The sequence below is a fragment of the Bacillus rossius genome, chromosome 2 (assembly GCF_032445375.1).
Source record: "Bacillus rossius redtenbacheri isolate Brsri chromosome 2, Brsri_v3, whole genome shotgun sequence".
NCBI lineage: Eukaryota > Metazoa > Arthropoda > Insecta > Phasmatodea > Bacillidae > Bacillus > Bacillus rossius.
Window position 1 is genome coordinate 55,836,620 of NC_086331.1, and position 18,877 is coordinate 55,855,496.

Consider the following 18,877-nt stretch of genomic DNA (forward strand, 5'->3'; position numbering starts at 1 on the left):
AATAATAAATGATTTCTGCACTCTAGCAGATAAGAATTATACTAATATGATGGCAACTTACTCTAGCATATAACATGTGTACCTACTACGTGACACTAGCACTACTTGTATCGTTTACAGAAAACAAGATGACGACAGCGCTCTCTAGCATGTGATGTGCGTTAACTAGCACTCCTGGTAACAAGTATTGAAAATAAATATGGCGGCTCGGTCTCAAACAGGCGATGCTGTTATTCCTTTAAATTAAAAAAAAAAAAATACTACAAGTCCGAATATGTATGTTGTTTTTTATATATCTTATTTAATTCTCAGTCTGGTACATGTCTCAATGGCCGAGCGGTTAAAGGCGTATGTTTTCCAACCTAGATATCAGAGCTGCGATAATTCCAATCACAGCGCTTCCAATGTATTTGGCATAAAAAAATGGATTTAATATGTTGAAGGACCATAACAGCTCTGGTAGTAAATGAAACATCGACCTTATGTGATGAGACGGAGTGACGCTGGCGCTCTCTAGGAGTAAACAGTAGAAACAAAGACGTCGGTATCCAAGATTTCGGCCTCCAGCAGAACAGAAAAACCTTAGATGTCGGATGTGTCAACATCTAAGATGGCGGCTTCCAGCAGACGAAAACAATATGGCGGACACGATGTCATAATCGAAATAAATGACAATGAAATCCATTCCAAGATGTCGGACATGTTATTAAAATTCAATATGGTGACGGTAACGAAAAAGTCAACGATCTATAATCCAAGATGGCGGCCGTAACGAAAAAAGCAACGATGACGTCATACACATCCTAGGTGTCGAACGTAACGATAAGCACAGCATTAGTGAGCGGGGCGCTCGATTAAAAGATGATGGATCCAATTGGCTGCCGAGGTCAAGGTCAAGGTCATCTAAGATGGCCTTCTCAACGTCACAATCCAAGATGGCCGACATCGACACTTCACGAGAAAATTGCGCTTGGAGGAAAAATATAAACAATCATCAATCCACATGCTGAAGCCTGTCCCAGGAGCCCCATTTGTACACTTCTACCGTGTTTCGATTTCCAACCCACAACTCTTTCTACACGAGCATTTCACATCAGTGATACGTCCTGTAATTACAGAGATAAATTTCCTAGAGGCTTTCAATAACACATCTAACAAGAATACTCGAGTTATATTCCCAAAATTACAGATTTGCATTAATTTAATGTTTGTTTGTAAAACATATTTTTGTTTATTAAACGAAGAAAAGGAAAAATAAATAAACATTATTAAAAATTCAAAAAATAATCACATATTTAACCAGAATATTTTAAAATTGAAAACGTGTTTTAATTCGAAGAAATTTTAAAATATTTCTTCACATTTATGTTGTGAATATTATTGCTGTTTAAAACAAATCTTTCACATGTAAGTTTACTTCCAGAGACATGATTATTATTGTTATTAGTTAAATACTGCATTCTAATATTCTGAGTTTGCAAATAAATGTTCAAAAGCACAACCGTCCAATTGGATGAGTACATATTTTTCCATTTATCCCTCGTATGCAACAGTTATTGTAAAAAGTTATTTTAGTTATTCATTTTATCTTTTTCTTCCTTCCAGTTTCACAAAACGATATTTTACATACACTATTCAAACTATAACACTTCGTAAGTTGTACTGCGAAAGTTAAAGAAGTGAAAAAATGACGGTCCTTATTGTGGATAACTCGTAAATATGTATTTTGTAAACTGAACTAGTTCATTAAAATATCTTATATATTACACTTTATATGTTCGGACTTAAAAGCTATGACTTAATTTGAAATGTAGCTTCGCTACAACATACATCTAGTTATTCGCAAAAAAAAAATCCTTACTGCTTCCATTACGGTTTGTATAGCACTAAATACTAGAAAATAAAATGGATTGATCTCAAGTATAGTCGACATAGATTTTATGAGAGACGATGAAAAGCGATGAAATGCTAATGGAGAATTTACGGATTGGATAGGAGTACCCCGAGAAAACTTCCGGCCACGGAAACATCCACCACGTTTCCCATTTGTGAAAAATCAGGGTTTTATTCTGCCAGAAATGGATCGCTCACTCAACCATCGTTGCCCTACCGTAAGTAATAGTCATGTGTCCTATACACACCTTCCTTTTAAAAGAATAATTTTATGAAAACATTTTAACAATTTAGAAATACACACAAAGACACACATACACACATATACATGCATATACATACACCCTCACGTACTTATTTGCATACAAATTTGTTCATTGTAGTCAAAGAAATTTACCTATTAATGTTATTTAGAAAAATTATTCGGCCTAAATAATTAAAAAATAAAATAAACAACTCTATATTGTAAAGTGAAACCCTCGTGAAGGTATCTTCTCGTTCATTAATAGTGTATCCGTTGCAAAAAACTAATTCAACAGGAATTAAAATACTTAAGTATGCAGAAATATATGTTCAGTGTCCGAGCTACAAAATAGATTGGACAGAAGTTTTTTTTTAATAAGGTCACACTTACATTGACGGTGAATTTATTAGTATGTTCGACTTATTGGAAAAAAAATCCTCTGAAAAAATTGATCGAATAATATTCCAATCGCAGGGGAAAAAACTGTCACTAAAATATTATTGTAAATATAATGTTTAAATAATACATTTTCGGCACTCTAAAAAATATATCCATACATGGTTCCATTGAAAATACTCACGTTAATATGACCGCAGCTGCAGGCATCACCAATAGGCGTTAGTTTGGGAGAGCCAGGCAGTCTCTTGCAAACAACCCTTGGCTCCGTGAAAGGTATTTTGTGCAGTTTGGGCGGTCGCACCTAGAAAAATATTGATTTGCATGTATACTATTTGAAACCCAAATTAAAAACAAACAAAAAATAGTTTCTATTCCATACCCTAATCACAATTGCCCTCCATAATTTAGTTGTAACCTCTTTACACACCCTGCCCCCGACAAAAACTATTCCAATTTTTAGTAATTTGTGACAGTTTGTCAAAAGAAAAGAAGGGGGAAAGGATATAATTTGCTTCTCTTTTCATACTATTCCTGTATAAAGGCCTTACCTCTGAATTGATTAAAATGCACTTTAAAAAACAAAGCACAATAAGAAATCTTATTAACTAAACATTTTAAAAGTAACACTTTAAATCAATAATAATGTCTAATGACTTTATGAGAGTGAATATACAGAATGTCCCGTAACTGAACGCCAAGCTGAGAACAGATGATCACGGTTCTGAATCAAAAAAACCCGAAATAAAAATAGTGTAGGCTACTAGGTTTTAAGTTACAAGCATTTTTTCAAAAGCTTTTGAATCCATACTCTGCTTTAAACTAGTAGATACTGTGTTTAATTTTTTTTTGGTACGCAATCATAAATAACCGTACTATTGATAAAAAATTAATAATAAAATTTTTAATATGGTATACTTTGAGTAACAAAAATCTTTGCCCGACTTACGTGTCAACAATTTTTAGACGGGTAAATTAGACTAATCATCCAGTAAAAACATATATGTGCTAACTTAGCAAGTTATTTGCTTTAATAAGTCATATTTAAAAAAATTGCTAAGTTAGCAAAAAAAACATTTTTACACTGTGACTAATATAATTTATCGATTTTCTTGCGGCATAAGTCGTGCAAATAATGTTTTTCCTTAAAAGTATAGCATGTTTGATTTTATTTTGAATTGTTTAGAATAGTAGGGTTATTTATTATTGCGTAGAAACAATTTTTAGTCAATGAATTTTATAATTTGGTGCAGGAGTTATTAAAAACTTTTGAAGGAAAAAACCTACAACTCGATGCTTATAGAATTTTTTTTAAATTTAGAACCTTATTTCACTGTCTTATCAACTCATCTCGGCTTGACGTTAAGTTATTTGATACTCTGTATCGTTTTATATGAATGAGAGAATGAGTTACGGCTGATAAGTGTCGTAAGTGACGATGAGAGGTGGTGAGATGAGAATGGCGCATTGGAGGATTGACACAACGTCCAACACAATTCACATTTACAAAAAAAAATCCAGGTTTGACCCTGTATGGAATCGAACAAGGATCACGTTGGCGGGAGGTAAGCTACCACAGCGCACCCCTTTTCAACACAGTATCACCATGCTAAACGTAATTTAGTTGGGGACTCTCCATAGAACTACTCGTGGGAGACAGCTATTTGGCACTAGAGTACTGTGTTGTAATGATTTTAAGTATGTACATTAAAACGGGAAAAAATCAAGAAGAGTTTAAGGTGTAATTAATTAACTATTTTTTTTGTTTTGTGGAGTTCTCGTAGTAATATATTTTTTTCTTAAAGATAATATTTTTTAATGTTTAAACATCTTAGCTCTCGATGTACGGCATTTGGTAGCAGTATTTTTGTGAAAGTGTAACGGAAGTCGATGAACGGAAATGTGTCACAAAGATGGTGGACCCACGTGTAGCAACATAAACCCTGGAGAAAAATTGTTGCTCGTTTTGATATACATTTATACTCAGTGTAGGTCTATGGCGGATTCAGAAAGTTTTTTCTGTCAAAATGGAAGGGGGTGAAAAAATAAAAAATCAACAAATTTATTAAAAAAAACCTACATTACTATTGACACTGACACACTGACTCATAAGCCGAATGCAACGTGGCTTCTCACATGGTAACTTACTGCCTTCACTGATATTTTGAAAAAAAATTCCATTACATTGGGGTTGGGGGAGGGGTTTAAATCCACCATCTTGCATCCGCCCCATTGAAAGTACATATAAATATATCATAAATGAATATGGTATGAAATAATACTGTTTATTTAAGTCTAGAGCAGTTAATTGAAGTGTGAAACAGCAAAGAACTGAATTTAATATCAACTTTGCAATACAAGATTGTATAAAATTAAATGAAATTGATTTCAGGAACATCCGGGTTCCAATTCTGCTCCATTCGTCCTTGTTTTCTTTTTTTTTTAACATGTGTCAGAAATCGCTCCAGACAAATGCTGGGACGGTATCTTATTGTAGGCCATGGTTGATTCTTTCCACAATTTTGCTGACTTGAAATTTAAGGAGATGTATTAAAATTAATGGTTTAGCGTCAGCAACTCAATACAGACGGCGAAAGCTGATGAGCTGTTAATGGAGCATAAAGAGAATGAATGGGTGTGGCAACCAGAGCACCCCAAGAAAACTTACTGAGCATGGTATCGTCCGCCACATATCCCACTTGTTAATAATCATGGTTAGACCCCGCCTAGATTCAGACCCGGAACACTTTGGTAGAAGGCAAGTGATCTGACCCCTCAACACTACACCGCCGTGGCCCTTAGTCTGTCTGTTAGTAACTACATTGTCGATGCGACTGGATAAACAATAGATCTAGGTATCGTTCTTTTGTCCATCAATAAACTAACTTGTTTTTACAGCACATAAGCAGGTAGCGACGACTGTATATAGTTGCCGGTAACCATTGAGATTTCTTAATCTCAATGTTATTTTTTGGGGGGGGGGGGGGGGGGGGGAGAGAGAGACACACACACATCGCCACCCTCAAAATTCAAAAATATCTCATCTATAAAAAATCTAGCAAAAGGAAAGTATTTGAAAGCAAACAGCAGCAATGTGTTTTGATCTCCCCCCGAAATGAAATTCTGCATACGCTCCCGAGATCTTCTGAGATAATTGTTGTATTATTTCTGTGTTACTTATTGTAAGAATAGCTGTAGGACATCCTCCTTGTGAATACAATATAATCTTTATATATATATTTCTTGTGTGCGTGTGTATGTCACTGAACTCCTCCTAGACGGCTGGACCGATTTTGATGAAATTTTTTGTGTGAGTTCACGGGGATTCGAGGATGGTTTAGATTCACAATTGGATATTTTATCTCGATTCTGAGTTAAAAAAAACTAAAAAATGTAATGTGTGTCATAGATATACAAACTGTTAGTGTCATTCCTCTATGTCTGCCGAGCAATAGCTTTCAAGCCATTATGTTACGTTTTGCTATTGTAAGGAACTAAGTATAGAGTAGAAAAAAAAGCTCTTGACAGTTTGTAGTGTTTCCATATTTGTTTCAATTTTCAATACCGTTTTTGTATATTACAATTTAAATTGCAGAAAAAAATCATGTTTCATAGACACATAAATAGTGAGTGTGTCATTTCTCTATGTCTACGAGGTCTCGCCGCGTTATTTTCTCCTTGGGGCGAACCCGTCCGCTTAATTAAATAAACAGGTTTTATCGTTGAATGATTTCATGATATATTTCATGAAAATCTGCTCTCATAAAAAAGTTAGTTTTATAGAAGATCAATCTATGAATTCTTACAAATTTATTTCCTTTATTTTTTTAGTTTGATTTGATACAATATGATTTCACTAAAAATCAATTTCTACCGCTTCCTATTTTCATTTCCACATTACGAAGTTTCACTTCTTCCACGTGGAGGAACTCCACGCAATATTTTTGCATGCAATTAAAAACTATTTTTTAATGATGCCAAAGAAGTATAACTTCACATGCGCGTACCTAAGTACACGCACCTATTTTTTAAATTTAATTTCTTCTATATATATTTTTCCTCCCTACCTAGGGCACTCATAATTCTTTTAAATTTCACGTGTACGTTTTCTATGTCATTCGAGTTGTACAATTTTTTTTTGTCAAATTGGTCATTATTTATACTTTGTTTCATTTTGGAAACATACGTATTTTAGGTATTAAGACAAATAAAAAAAATTAGTTTCACTAACATTCTTAGGTTTTTATTGTGTGGATAGTTTCAAGTTTAATATTATGTTGGTACATAAATTCTTAAACTTATAAATTTCTTCGAAATTTATTCATAGGTAGGTAGGGCCTACTAATATTTTCTATTTGTCAATATTGTTATTTTTGTTACATTACCTACTTATTTGCAAGGAGTTTGGTTTAGTGTTTATAATTTATCTGCTGAGCGTCAAGAGTCTTAGGGCTGCCGAAACCGAAGACCAGAAATATTTATCAATTATGTAATATACTGTTGAAAAATTTGAATTGAATTATTTCAGGAAAGTTGATTTTTTTTATTAATTAGAATAGTTACGTGTAATTGCCATCTTCCTTTATTTCATATTAAACATTATGTTTGGTCGAGTGTGAGATAATTTTATTTATGTATGTTTTAATTTCATTTAATTTCTTATATATATATTCTTACCTACCTACTTCTATTAAATTTCAGGCGAATGTTAACATTGTCATTCCAGTTGTATAATTTTTTTGTCAAATTAGTTGTTATTTGTACTTTTTGTTTTATTTTGGAATATGTTTTTTTATACTTAATTCAAAGATTTGTGGTGTGTACAGGGAGTGATGTCTCTATTAATTTCTATACTCCTTTGGATAAGCGGAATATTGCCACCACAGTTTTACATATAAAGAAATCCTACAAATGTTTTAAACATTATGACAAATAAATATAGTTTCACAAACATCCTTAGTTTTTTTTTGGTGTGTATAGTTTGAAGTTTAATATTATGTATGTACGTAAATTCTTAAACATACAGTTATTTATTAATTTATTTAGATAATTATTAATAGGTAGGTAATAAGCTTTCTATTTGTCAATATTGTTATTATGGTAGATAGGAGTACAGTAAAAGCCTACATTCTTATATTCCTTTATATCTCTTTCGATTTGGAGTGTTGTGAGCCATTCGGGGTCCTCAACCTCCCCCCCCCCCCAGGTTGTTAAAGCCCCAAAATTTCGAAAGTTAAAAAAATTTGAAAAATCTATCTCTTTCGATTTTAAGTGTTTTCGAGCCATTCAGGGTCCTCGAACCCCCCGCCCCCCTCTGGGAACAAAAGCCCCAAAATTTCGACAATTTAAGGAATTTCAAATATCTATTCTTTTGAGATGGAGTGTTCCAAACCATTCGAGGTCCTGAACATCCACTTTCCGCAAAAGTGAAAGCCCCAAAATTTCGAAATATAAGAATATATATAAATTGGATGTTGGCATGTATGTCGTCGATAAAATCTTACACCGTTTGACCGATCGCCATGAAAGTTGGCACATCGAAGTGTTTTTATCATGGAGAATGTTTTTATGCTAACAATTTTTTTTGTAACTCGCCGCTAGATGGCGCTGTAGCGCATCAACTTCTAAACCTTTCAACCGATCGCCATGGGTAAACAGAAAACCATAGGTCACAGATACACAAACAGTAATTATGTGTCATTTCTTAATGTCCACCACACTGGACATATCGCTATCCATTTTGCTGTAACTCGCCGACAATATATCACCCGGTGTTCAGCCCGGGCAAAGCCGGGTACTGCAGCTAGTGCTATATAAAACCATCCTAGTGTATTCCGGAAGTGATATAGAAAACCCTCTTAACATCGAAATCAGAATGAATGGAACAAGATTCATACCCAAGTCCTCCTGAATGAGAATCTAATGTTTTAACGTTGCGCTAATTCACGCAGAACATTTTTAAAACAATGAGCTCAATACCACGCACGCTCTATAAATCAACTAATAGTCTCTGTACCCCTCACTGCTTCTCTCTACTCTAATGCTTTTTGAAAAACTATATTTTTAGTTTTATGTTCTGGCGCGTAAATAAATAATGTTGATGGTTTTCCGACACGAGAACAGGCGACATATAATTGGCCATGTGAAAAACATGGATTTTCTAGGTTGATGCCACATACACTTAGCGACTGCCCTTGCGATTTATTTATTGACATTGCAAATGCAAGCCGCACTGGAAACTGTAAACGCTTAAATTAATATATTTCTTTGACTTGCCGTATTTCGAGTTCTGCGGCCTAAGCTTGTACTTCTGGTTGGTGGCATTGTTAAAAACGAAAATCCAACTGAAAATAAAAAGCTCTCATACATTTTCTGTATAACCATGTATACCAAATTATAGTATTGTGTAGTCACCAAAAAGTTCTAAAAATCAATATGAAGCTGTGAACTTACCATGATTAACAAACACTTATTAGCAAACAAAAATATTCTTAGTCTTTAAAACAATTATATGTCAAACGACATAAATTTACATTAAAAAAGATCAAAAATGAAAATTCAACTGTAAATTAAAGAAAACGGTTGTATTCTTCTTTATAAGCAAGTATATCACACAAAAACAAACATAGAAAATGTTTACATAATGTATTGATTTGTTTTTCTATTTTTAAACTGCAACACAGTAATAACGAATTATGGCATGACAATGGCCTAGGCAGAATGTACACAGCCAGAATAGCCTGCGCCAGCAGCTCTGTACCGAATGTACCGGTACAATATGTAGTAAAACGTTAATGTTGATAAATATTTCCTAAACGATACAGTTTCTTTACATCCTCTTTGAAGATATTTGCAGCAAACATTCTGTCAATTCTATGTCAAACGTCATAAGGTTACTTTAAAAATATTTATATTGTACAAAGTGTTGGGTTAGTTTGGAAATAATTTTATATATGGTGGTTCAGTATTCTTAAATTTTCTAATTTTCCGTTAAATTTTTTCTTTCATAAGAACCTTCTCGTGACAATAACAAACACAACAAAAAAAGAATTAGTGACATCGGTTCAGTCATTTACGCGTGATGGCGTGACCAAGGGAAATAGGAATTCATTATTCTTAAATTTTCTAATTTTCCGCACAATTTTCTTAATTTTTTCTTTCATAAGAACCTTCTCCTGACCATAGCAAACACAACAAAAAAAAATTAGTGAAATCGGTCCAGCCGTTCACGCGTGATGCCGTGACCAAGGAAAACGGGTTTCATTTTTATATATATAGATTACATATTTATCTTGATACGTTGCGTGACGAAAAAGAGTTCGAAAATTTTGAATTAGAGGCAATCAAGATATGCGAAGTGACCACATACAAAAAATATGTAAGAAAAGGAAAGAAACCAAAATTTCATTTTGATGAAGTTAAAACGGGGCAAATTGAGTTAGAAGGGAGACGATCTTTCATCGTTAATAATTATCATGCAACTATTGATTGTCTTAAAGTGCACTTAAAAAACAGGCAAATTATTTATAATACAGTAAACACAAAGTTTGGTTTCTTATGGAAACTGCATGAACTAGACGACAGTGAATTTATTAGAAGTAAAGCAAAGGAGTTAAAAAAACAATATGCCACTGATTTAGAAGAAAGAATGCGTCCATTTGGCGCCGTTTTTAAAATCTGACACCGAGGCCGAGCATTATATTTCTGTCAGAACCCCAAAGGGTTTGTTGCAGTTTATAAAAAGTTTGAATATTTCATGCATGTTCCCGAATGTGGAGATAATATTAAGAATTTGTTTACTATGAGTGTTACCAACTGCAGCGGCGAAAGGTCTTTTTCAGCACTTAAAAGAGTAAAAAAATTACTTGCGCTCCACACTCCGCCAGCAAAAACTTGCAGCGCTCTCGCTAATGTACATAGAAAGTGATTTTTTACAAACTATTTAATTTGAAAAAAATGTGGAAAGATTTGCAAACGCTAAAGCACGAAAAATGACTTTTGTATAAGCTAATAATAATTACTTAATTACTATAATTTTCAAATAAATCATTAATCAGTTGCAAAAATGTTTCACTAGTATGATGCCTCTCGTCTTTTTTACATGCTTTATATTAGCTTCACCTGTATGTTTGTCTGTCCGTCTGTAACTCTTTCGAGTAAGAGTGAGTGCCTCATCACTGTAAAATGTCCCACCAATTTCATTACGTTCGTTAGCCGAACGGTCTAAGGCGCGCGAGTTTATCTCAGATGGTAATAGGTAGTGTCGGTAACTCATTTCCCTATGATAATTATACATAAATATAGTTTAAAAAACTAAAAAAACATGCTTTTAAAGAATATCAAACTAAAAAGTTAAAAATAAATATAGTTTAAAAAACTAAAAAAAAACATGCTTTTAAAGAATATCAAACTAAAAAGTTAAAAATAAATATAGTTTAAAAAACTAAAGAAACATGCTTTTAAAGATTATCAAACTAAAAAGTAAAAAATAATTTTAAAATTTAATTTATGACAATAGTATATAAGCAATACTAGTATAAATGAGAAAAAAGCATGGGGCGCTTAATATACAAAAAATATGGCACAAAGCGCCTCAAGCTTTTTTCTCATTTATACTAGTATTTCTTATATACTATTGTCATAAATTAAATTTTAAAATTAATTTTTACTTTTTAGTTTGATAATCTTTAAAAGCATGTTTCTTTAGTTTTTTAAACTATATTTATTTAAAGATAACAACAGAAGTGTAAATATTAAAAAAAATATTTAAATTCGAAGCAACTTCACACACTAGATTACCACGCTCATGGTCAAAGGCCGCAACAACTAGTTGTCCATATAAACTAAGCCAATACAAGTCATGCGGCCAAACACGACATGGATTTGGTTTTCTACTTGGTAGCCTGCAGTCACATGTCATGATTTTGGTCGTATAATGCGTGAGGTGCTTTGCCTTTATGTACGGTCAGCTAAAAAAATGGTTTGCCACCCTAAGGTTGAATGTCGTGCAGATTAAAGGACAACGTTAGTTTCGCTTGCAGATCGATTTGAAAACTTTTATAGGTAGTATGAACCATGTTAAAACTTTTACACTAGTAAACAAAGTCAAAACTAATATACTACTTTTTAGGCCGACCGTAACACACACACCTAGTGGGGGCGCGTCCTCATAATTAGCCTGGGGCGGTCAGAACTCTTGATCAGTCGCTGCATGCATAGAATTTGCTGCGACAGCGGCGTGTATACGGAGAGTCAGCTGGCTATGTTCCGACTAGAGATATCATGTGGTCTTGCGACGGTGGTACTTACGGTGTCACCTAGGTCACCATCGTACTAGCGTACTCTGTGTTTTGCGTGCTGGCTACGTGTCAGGCTGTTCAAACTAAGCATCTGACACTTGACGCATGAATTTCACAAAAATAAATTTGCCTGATAGTGTTCCGACAATATGTTTTTTTTTTGTTTAACATCTTATCTCTCGGTATACGGCATCTTATAGGAGTAATTTTGTGAATGAAACAGAAGTCGCATGGAAAGTAAATCTATAAACACGATGCTGCCATCTGTGGCTGGTGCGCGAACAAATGTTCCTAAAGCCAAAGAAAAACTTTAAAGTATTTACTATTTAAAAATTATAGCAAAATGGGCAGTATTTAAATGAAATTCCTTGTCAAAATCCAAATCCAAAGCCAGGGTTTATAATTAAAAAAAATCTTTTCCGCTTTTATCGGAGGCTTTTTTTTATATAGTTTGAATTTCGCTCTGCTAATAAATTGATTCAATTGTCAACGTAGCTGCTCCGACAGCGAATTCTAGCGAATAGTGTGAAAACTACGTATGATTAGAGTCAAGAAATGTAGTTGAAAACACAATTTGCGTATCTATATTATCACTTTTGGCATTAGTTTACAGAATTTTATGTTAAATTTCGTGTCTGAGTTTCATATTATAAGTGTATTTGCAACATGAGATCACATGGATTTCCTTGTTAGCGTGGTTAGATGTTACACATCTCTGGAAAGTACTGAAAGACTCGCACACATGTTTTGTTTATAATTTTGTTGTACTAATAATCGATAACAGCCTAGTTCTATAAAATTTCATGCCAAAAAGAGTATCCACCACCAATTTATTAACGAGAGGGAATGGTATCGTAAAGCATATTTTCACAGGTGTTAAATATCTGTTACAAGAAATCTTATCCTCCCTTTTATTGTTTAACTGAATTTATTTTATTTTAGATACTGTGATAAAATTTCATTTGTAAGAAAGCCCATAGAATAAAGTTTTAAAAATGTCTTCATCTTATTTTTACATAAGGACTAACCTAATGAGCGTTGTCAATATCATTTGAAAACATTTGTTACTTTTATTATATATGTAACCACTTCCTTGGAACATACTTTTGTTGTTATTCACTTAGTTTATAAATTAACAGTGTTACGAAAGAACGTTGGAATGTACATTTTTGAATAAATTGTACTACTCATTTAATTTCTTAACTGATGTTCGTTGTTTACAGGATAGTAAATTCAGCCAAAAACCACACTGCTGCCATGTGTGGCGGATGGTGCGAACCATAGTTCACAAAGATGAAGTAAAACTTTAAAGTATTAACTGTTTCGTTAATTTTAAAAAAATTGCACTTCCTAGACATTGAGTTTCAAAAAGGGTTATTCGAAAAACGACAATATAGTCAATTATATAGTTTTTTTTTTATTATTTCCACTTTATTGCTTCCACCAAAACTATGTATTAATTACCATAGAATAATTTACCTACATGCTTTAAAACTCGATTTCTGTTGCTTCCGCTGTACTTATATATTGATTACTATAGAATAGTTCATCTACGTGCTATTAACTCGATTTATTTCCGCTGTCATAAATCTGTACTGAAAACTAAGGTAACCTTTGATGTATTACAGAAACCAATCAAGAATATTACCATTCAGGCAGAACGCATAATTAAAATTGCTAGTTGTCAGAATCTATAAGAATTTATTATTATATTTTTTTTTTGCTTTAACGCACATGAACATCGGTTTGGCTCATTTGTGAAAGACTTTATATTGTTCCTAAGAAAGTTATATTTATCTAGAGCAGAAACATAATTTAAGTGCATATATATTATGAAATTAAACTTATGAATTTAGAATAGGTGTTAACAAGTAACAACACATATTATCAACATGAAAGACCACCTTGTGTTTCAGAAAAGTGTTTTGTTGAAATTATTTTTTTTTTACGCATAATACATGATTGAAAGTTGTCCATTTATGAAATCTGCGTGGGTACATCTAAAATGCAGACATTGAAAAAGTAGAAAAATACTGTGATATATTAGTTTTGTAAAAATAAGATTTCAAAATTTTAGAGTATTTACAAACATTTAAATCTTGAAATGTTGGTGTGTTGGACACTTACCACAAGCTGTTGGCATCCACATGCATTGACTCCTTCCGTGTTCAAGCCACAAGCACAAGTCTTCTTGTTCGCTGATATCTGTGCATAAAAAACATCACATCAAAAATAGCTGAATGCATCGACGATACTTGTCATAACTAAGTTTTTTATTTTATTTTACAAACATATAATTGTGTACGAAATTAATATTATTATTATTCAGACATACTGTACTTAATAATTTACAACCAGTTTTCAGTGGCTGCCAAGTCTGGTCTTGATCAAGGTTAATCGAACGATAGCACCATAAGAAATAGTAGGTACTTTATTTTAAATATCTTCAGCATTTAAAATGTTTAATGCAGATCATGTAATTCTCGGTTATTCGTTGTGTTTTACACACAAAAGTTGTTATTATAATTCAGATAGGCTATAAAATATTGGAAGCACACAGCCCATCAAAAAGGCGAGAAGACGTAGAAACGCAGGTGAATGTTCTAGGATGTGAACGGTGTAAAGGTTTCGCAAGTGTGCGGTCTCTAACCTGCGACACGCTGGCGGAGACGACCAAGAGAAGCAGGAACATCTGGCCGTCCATAGCTCTGCCGGAGTCACTGCTGCGGTGCTGGACAGGCGAGTGGCCGCCGGCACAGCCAGTCACGTGTTTTATAGGCTCGCCGCATCTGCACGCTGTTTGCGAGTACGTGTTGTTTCGGGGAACGTGCAGCGGCGTGGCTCGCGCCGACACAATCGCGTGCCGGGTTGTTTACTGGAGTCGGCGCAAGGACACCAGGGGCGCAGCGTGACCTTTCGACGGGAACCGATGAACGACCGCAAATATGGAATTCCCTCTTTCGTTAAAAATCAACAGCGCCTGATATGATTTCCCATCACCACCCAACAGCGGGGTGTCACACGTCACGTTGATTTTGTTCATTTTCTCGCCTTGGCTGTTTCTGTAAATTTAACACCATGTGTCTGTTGCATCGGTTGTTATTTTCAAGATATATTTACTACGTGTGATACAATTGTCACGAAAGTGATAACAATCACAAACAATTGCGCGACGTTTTACTCCCATTAAATCGCACTTAGTAAATAACTGTTGAAAATATTTGTGACAGGTCAACAAATTTAAGAGAGGTGTAGTGTTAAATTTACATAAATAGCACTTAACTATAATAAGTGAAGAGAAAATTAAAAAAATAAAATGTAATGTGAGACTCTGCCTTAAGGGGGTGCCTCCCATTTCAGGTCAAGATGTTATATTTACAGTAATTACAGATAAACTTGCGGACTTTTTCAATTGTCTAACTTTCACGAAATGAAAAATATATACAGCGCATACTTTTTGCATGATTAGCTGCCAAAGGCACATTTTTAACGTTTTTGGGTTGTAGAAATAAGGATAATTTCATTTATTGCAGAACTGAAACTTTTTAGGTTTAACTGCAATACCACTGGCTACTTCAAGAAATGGTTAGAATTTCTTTCAGAAAATATTAATTAATTTTACCTGGCATTTCAAAATTCTCAAATTTGTTACCATTTTGACAGCCAAGAAACATGAAATGAGTTTTTTTGAGAGAAATGCAAACCATATCATGAAGTAGCCAGTGGCATTGCAGTTAAACCTAAAAAGTTTCAGTTCTGCAATAAATTAAATTATCCTTATTTATACAACCCAAGAACGTTAAAAATGTAACTTTGGCAGATAAATATGCAAAAAGTATGCGCTGTATATATTTTTCATTTCGTGAAAGTTAAACAAATGAATAAGTCTAAAAGTTGATCAATGAATAATATAAATATAATATCATGACCTGAAATGGGAGGCACCCCCTTAAAGCTTGGATTTACTACGATGTTGGATTGTTATATCCATATTGTTAGCTTTGTTCAACAACATTTTCCATGTATTATAATTAACACGTTTTGTTTGCTTAGCTGTGTCATGTTTACTCTATAGAAAATTGGTCAATGTACACAGTTTAAAGTAATAAAATATTTTAAAAATTGTTTTAGGGAATGTTGCTTATTATGGCGAGTGTTTAGTTTTAGCGTGTATAGAGACCAGAGGTTTTCGAGAAGAAAAACGAGACCCTTACATGAATATCGTACAACGGGCTATTAAAAATGGTTGACAGGAAATAAAATTATTAAATTAATTTACATTGATACATAAATATATTTCTATTAAAATATTGACAAAGCCCCATCATAGGATCATGGGTTCCTATCATGTGGAACTACTGAATTATAAAACGAGGTGGTATTGCGATATTACAAACAGAGTGAAAATGGTTTCAACATTGGTATACGCAATTCTCTTCTAACTGGCTGCTTTCATTGAAAAATCTGCACGTTGAATTTGAAGTCATTATTTTTAGAATATGCAAATTTGTTTAGGTTAAGAGACAAATCGGTGTGAGATGTTAATTTGTTAGTACTATTTTAACATAACTATAACAATAATTATTAAATATAAAAATGAAATTGCATTTTCATAAAAATTAAAAAAGTTTAAATGGTCAATAACACATTGATTTTGCTCACTGGCACAAGTCACAAATAAAATGTTTGTCAACGTTGTCTGGACAAAGTATGTGGCTTCACTTGCAGCAATTGCTACAGCGTATCCAGTCTTCTACTTTGTGATCTTCTGAAAATAGTCCACCACAAAACAAGCAATAAACCTCATTATAATTTTCTGAGATATAGAGATCAGAGTCTTGAAATTCCACTTCGATTTCTTTTTCAGAGTCAGAGCTACCTTCAAGAATAAGTTTCTTCTTGGAGTGATGACCTCCAAGTGACGATATATCACGTTTCTTTCCCCTTAAGTTGTAGTTAATCATCTGTTTGTTTTAAAGGAATTACTTTAGGTTTAAACTTTTATTCTGATCTCTTGCTTGTTGTCTGATTGGCTGCCTCCTTATTATTTTAAACTGCTTCTAAGGTTAGCTTGTAAGGTGTGAGGACCCAATAAACAATGGATGTGTGCATGAGTGCATTTAATATAAAATATAAAATTAGTAACCCAATATGGGGAACCCCATGTTAGGCACACTTTTACCCCATAATAAGTACAACTTAAACAATAATTACAAAAATATTATCTATGCGTTTTATTTTTAATTATCTATAATAACTGCATACATTTAAAAAGTAAGAAACAGAGAGTAATTCCAAGAAAAATTTCAAGTCATTTTACATACCAATTTATATGAAAACAAACATTTCCTTAATTTACGTAAAATGTTCTGTCACACAGTTAAAAAATATAACAGCTGTGACACTTAATGACGGCAACTTGCGGAAAGGAAATGGCAGGAACACGAAATGAACAGACCCCTCTTAACAGTTTCATTATTCGCCAATAGGTTGCAGTACCTCATTTTATCAGGAACCCTTTCAATAAGAGGTGACTTTCCTTATTAATATCTACAAATGTTAATAAAAATCAAGCATGGGGATATATCCGCATATAGGAAAAATAAATACAAGTATTTTAGTGTATCCTCACACGGCGAAGGAGCATTTGACTGGCGTTAGTTAGAGTAAAAAAAAATGTGGTTTTGAAATGGTGGGAAATCGCAATACATATGGAGTTAAACTATGAATAAAAACTCACCCATGTTTAAGAGCGCGCACAGCACTGACCGGCGATAGTTGCCACTGAGCACACGCGCGTTTTCAACGCAACGCGCGCAGTTCACATGCGTTTAGGCAAGCTATGTATTTGCATGTGTATTTGTGGACGGGGATTTTTGTTGACAGGCGTTGGTTGATTCCAAGTGTTCATATTAGAACGCCACTATTTAATCAACCACATTTAGTTTACTAAAAATATGTTAAAATAATATCTGGATATATTATATATAAAAATATATAGACACACCTATCACAGCATTGTAGGAAATAGTATAGCACACAATCTCTTCCGGTCCAAAGGCTAGCTCATCCTCTACCTCCCCTTTCACACATGCATCCCTTAGGGTAGATTGTAAGTCAGCTGGCAAAGCCATTTTGAGCCAAAATTTTTAAGCGCACACTTAACCAAAAATGCTTGGAAAATATGTCTCCTTCACCCTGCACCAGCACAGGCACAGGTATGTACAGAACCAGTACAGAGCTTTATGTTTTTAATATAATTTCTGTGATTCACTGATCTGGATTTCACAAAACGTTAGTTGGTTTTCTCCGTGTGCTCCTAATTATTCTTGGCGAGACTTCTGCTGGTAAACTCCGAGTGCTTTTGTTAATTCCTGGTGATACTTCTCCTGGTATTCTCAAAATTATTCTGGTTATTTCTGAATAAACAATCTCTGCGTGTGTTTTGTTTTATGAATCAAGCAATTTTATTCAGTGTTTCGTTTAATTAGTGAATTTATGTTACCAAATTATCACTTACAATATTTTTTATCATTTAGAATTCAGACAAAAAAAAAAGATTCATTACTCAGACGATTATTTTGTCTTAAAATAAACTGAGAAACACTAACTTGCAAGACGATTTTCCTTCTTCTTGAGGTCTAACGAACCCTTCCACTTGCGATCGTGAGTAAGCATCCTGCATCCCGCATGAAAGAGCGACTGCCTGTACAACCGATAGAATAAAAAATTTATTACTAAATCGATTATTATGCCTTGAAACAGCTGTGTTATACTATCATGCAAGATGATTTTCCATCCCCTTGAGGTCTAGCGAAGCCCTTGTTCTCATGCGATTTTGAGTGAGCATCCCGCATCCCACAAGAAAAATACATAATATTTACCTTCACGCAACATGGGGCGACATCTGGTATTGAAAAGCAGAACTACTTGGCCATGAGTATTTCAAAATGGAAAATTAACTCCAACTACTGATGGATTACTCAAAACTGTATTTAATAATCTGTTTATAATTAAAAATCTCAGTATGTATCTGTTATCAGTT

The 18,877-nt window shown here is 33.7% G+C and overlaps 1 protein-coding gene across 1 annotated transcript in view; it reads right to left on the bottom strand.

Moving 5' to 3' along the window:
- Positions 1–14,591, bottom strand: part of LOC134529300 (uncharacterized) — a 66,722-nt gene extending 52,131 nt beyond the window's left edge. Inside the window, exons 1-3 of the mRNA XM_063363210.1 lie at positions 14,483–14,591; positions 13,960–14,037; positions 2,718–2,837 (exon numbers count right to left, since the gene is read on the bottom strand). Coding sequence (XP_063219280.1) covers positions 2,718–2,837; positions 13,960–14,037; positions 14,483–14,536 — 252 coding nt within the window. The 5' untranslated portion in view covers positions 14,537–14,591. The remainder of the gene's footprint in view (positions 1–2,717; positions 2,838–13,959; positions 14,038–14,482) is intronic.
- Between the last annotated feature and the right edge of the window lie 4,286 nt (positions 14,592–18,877).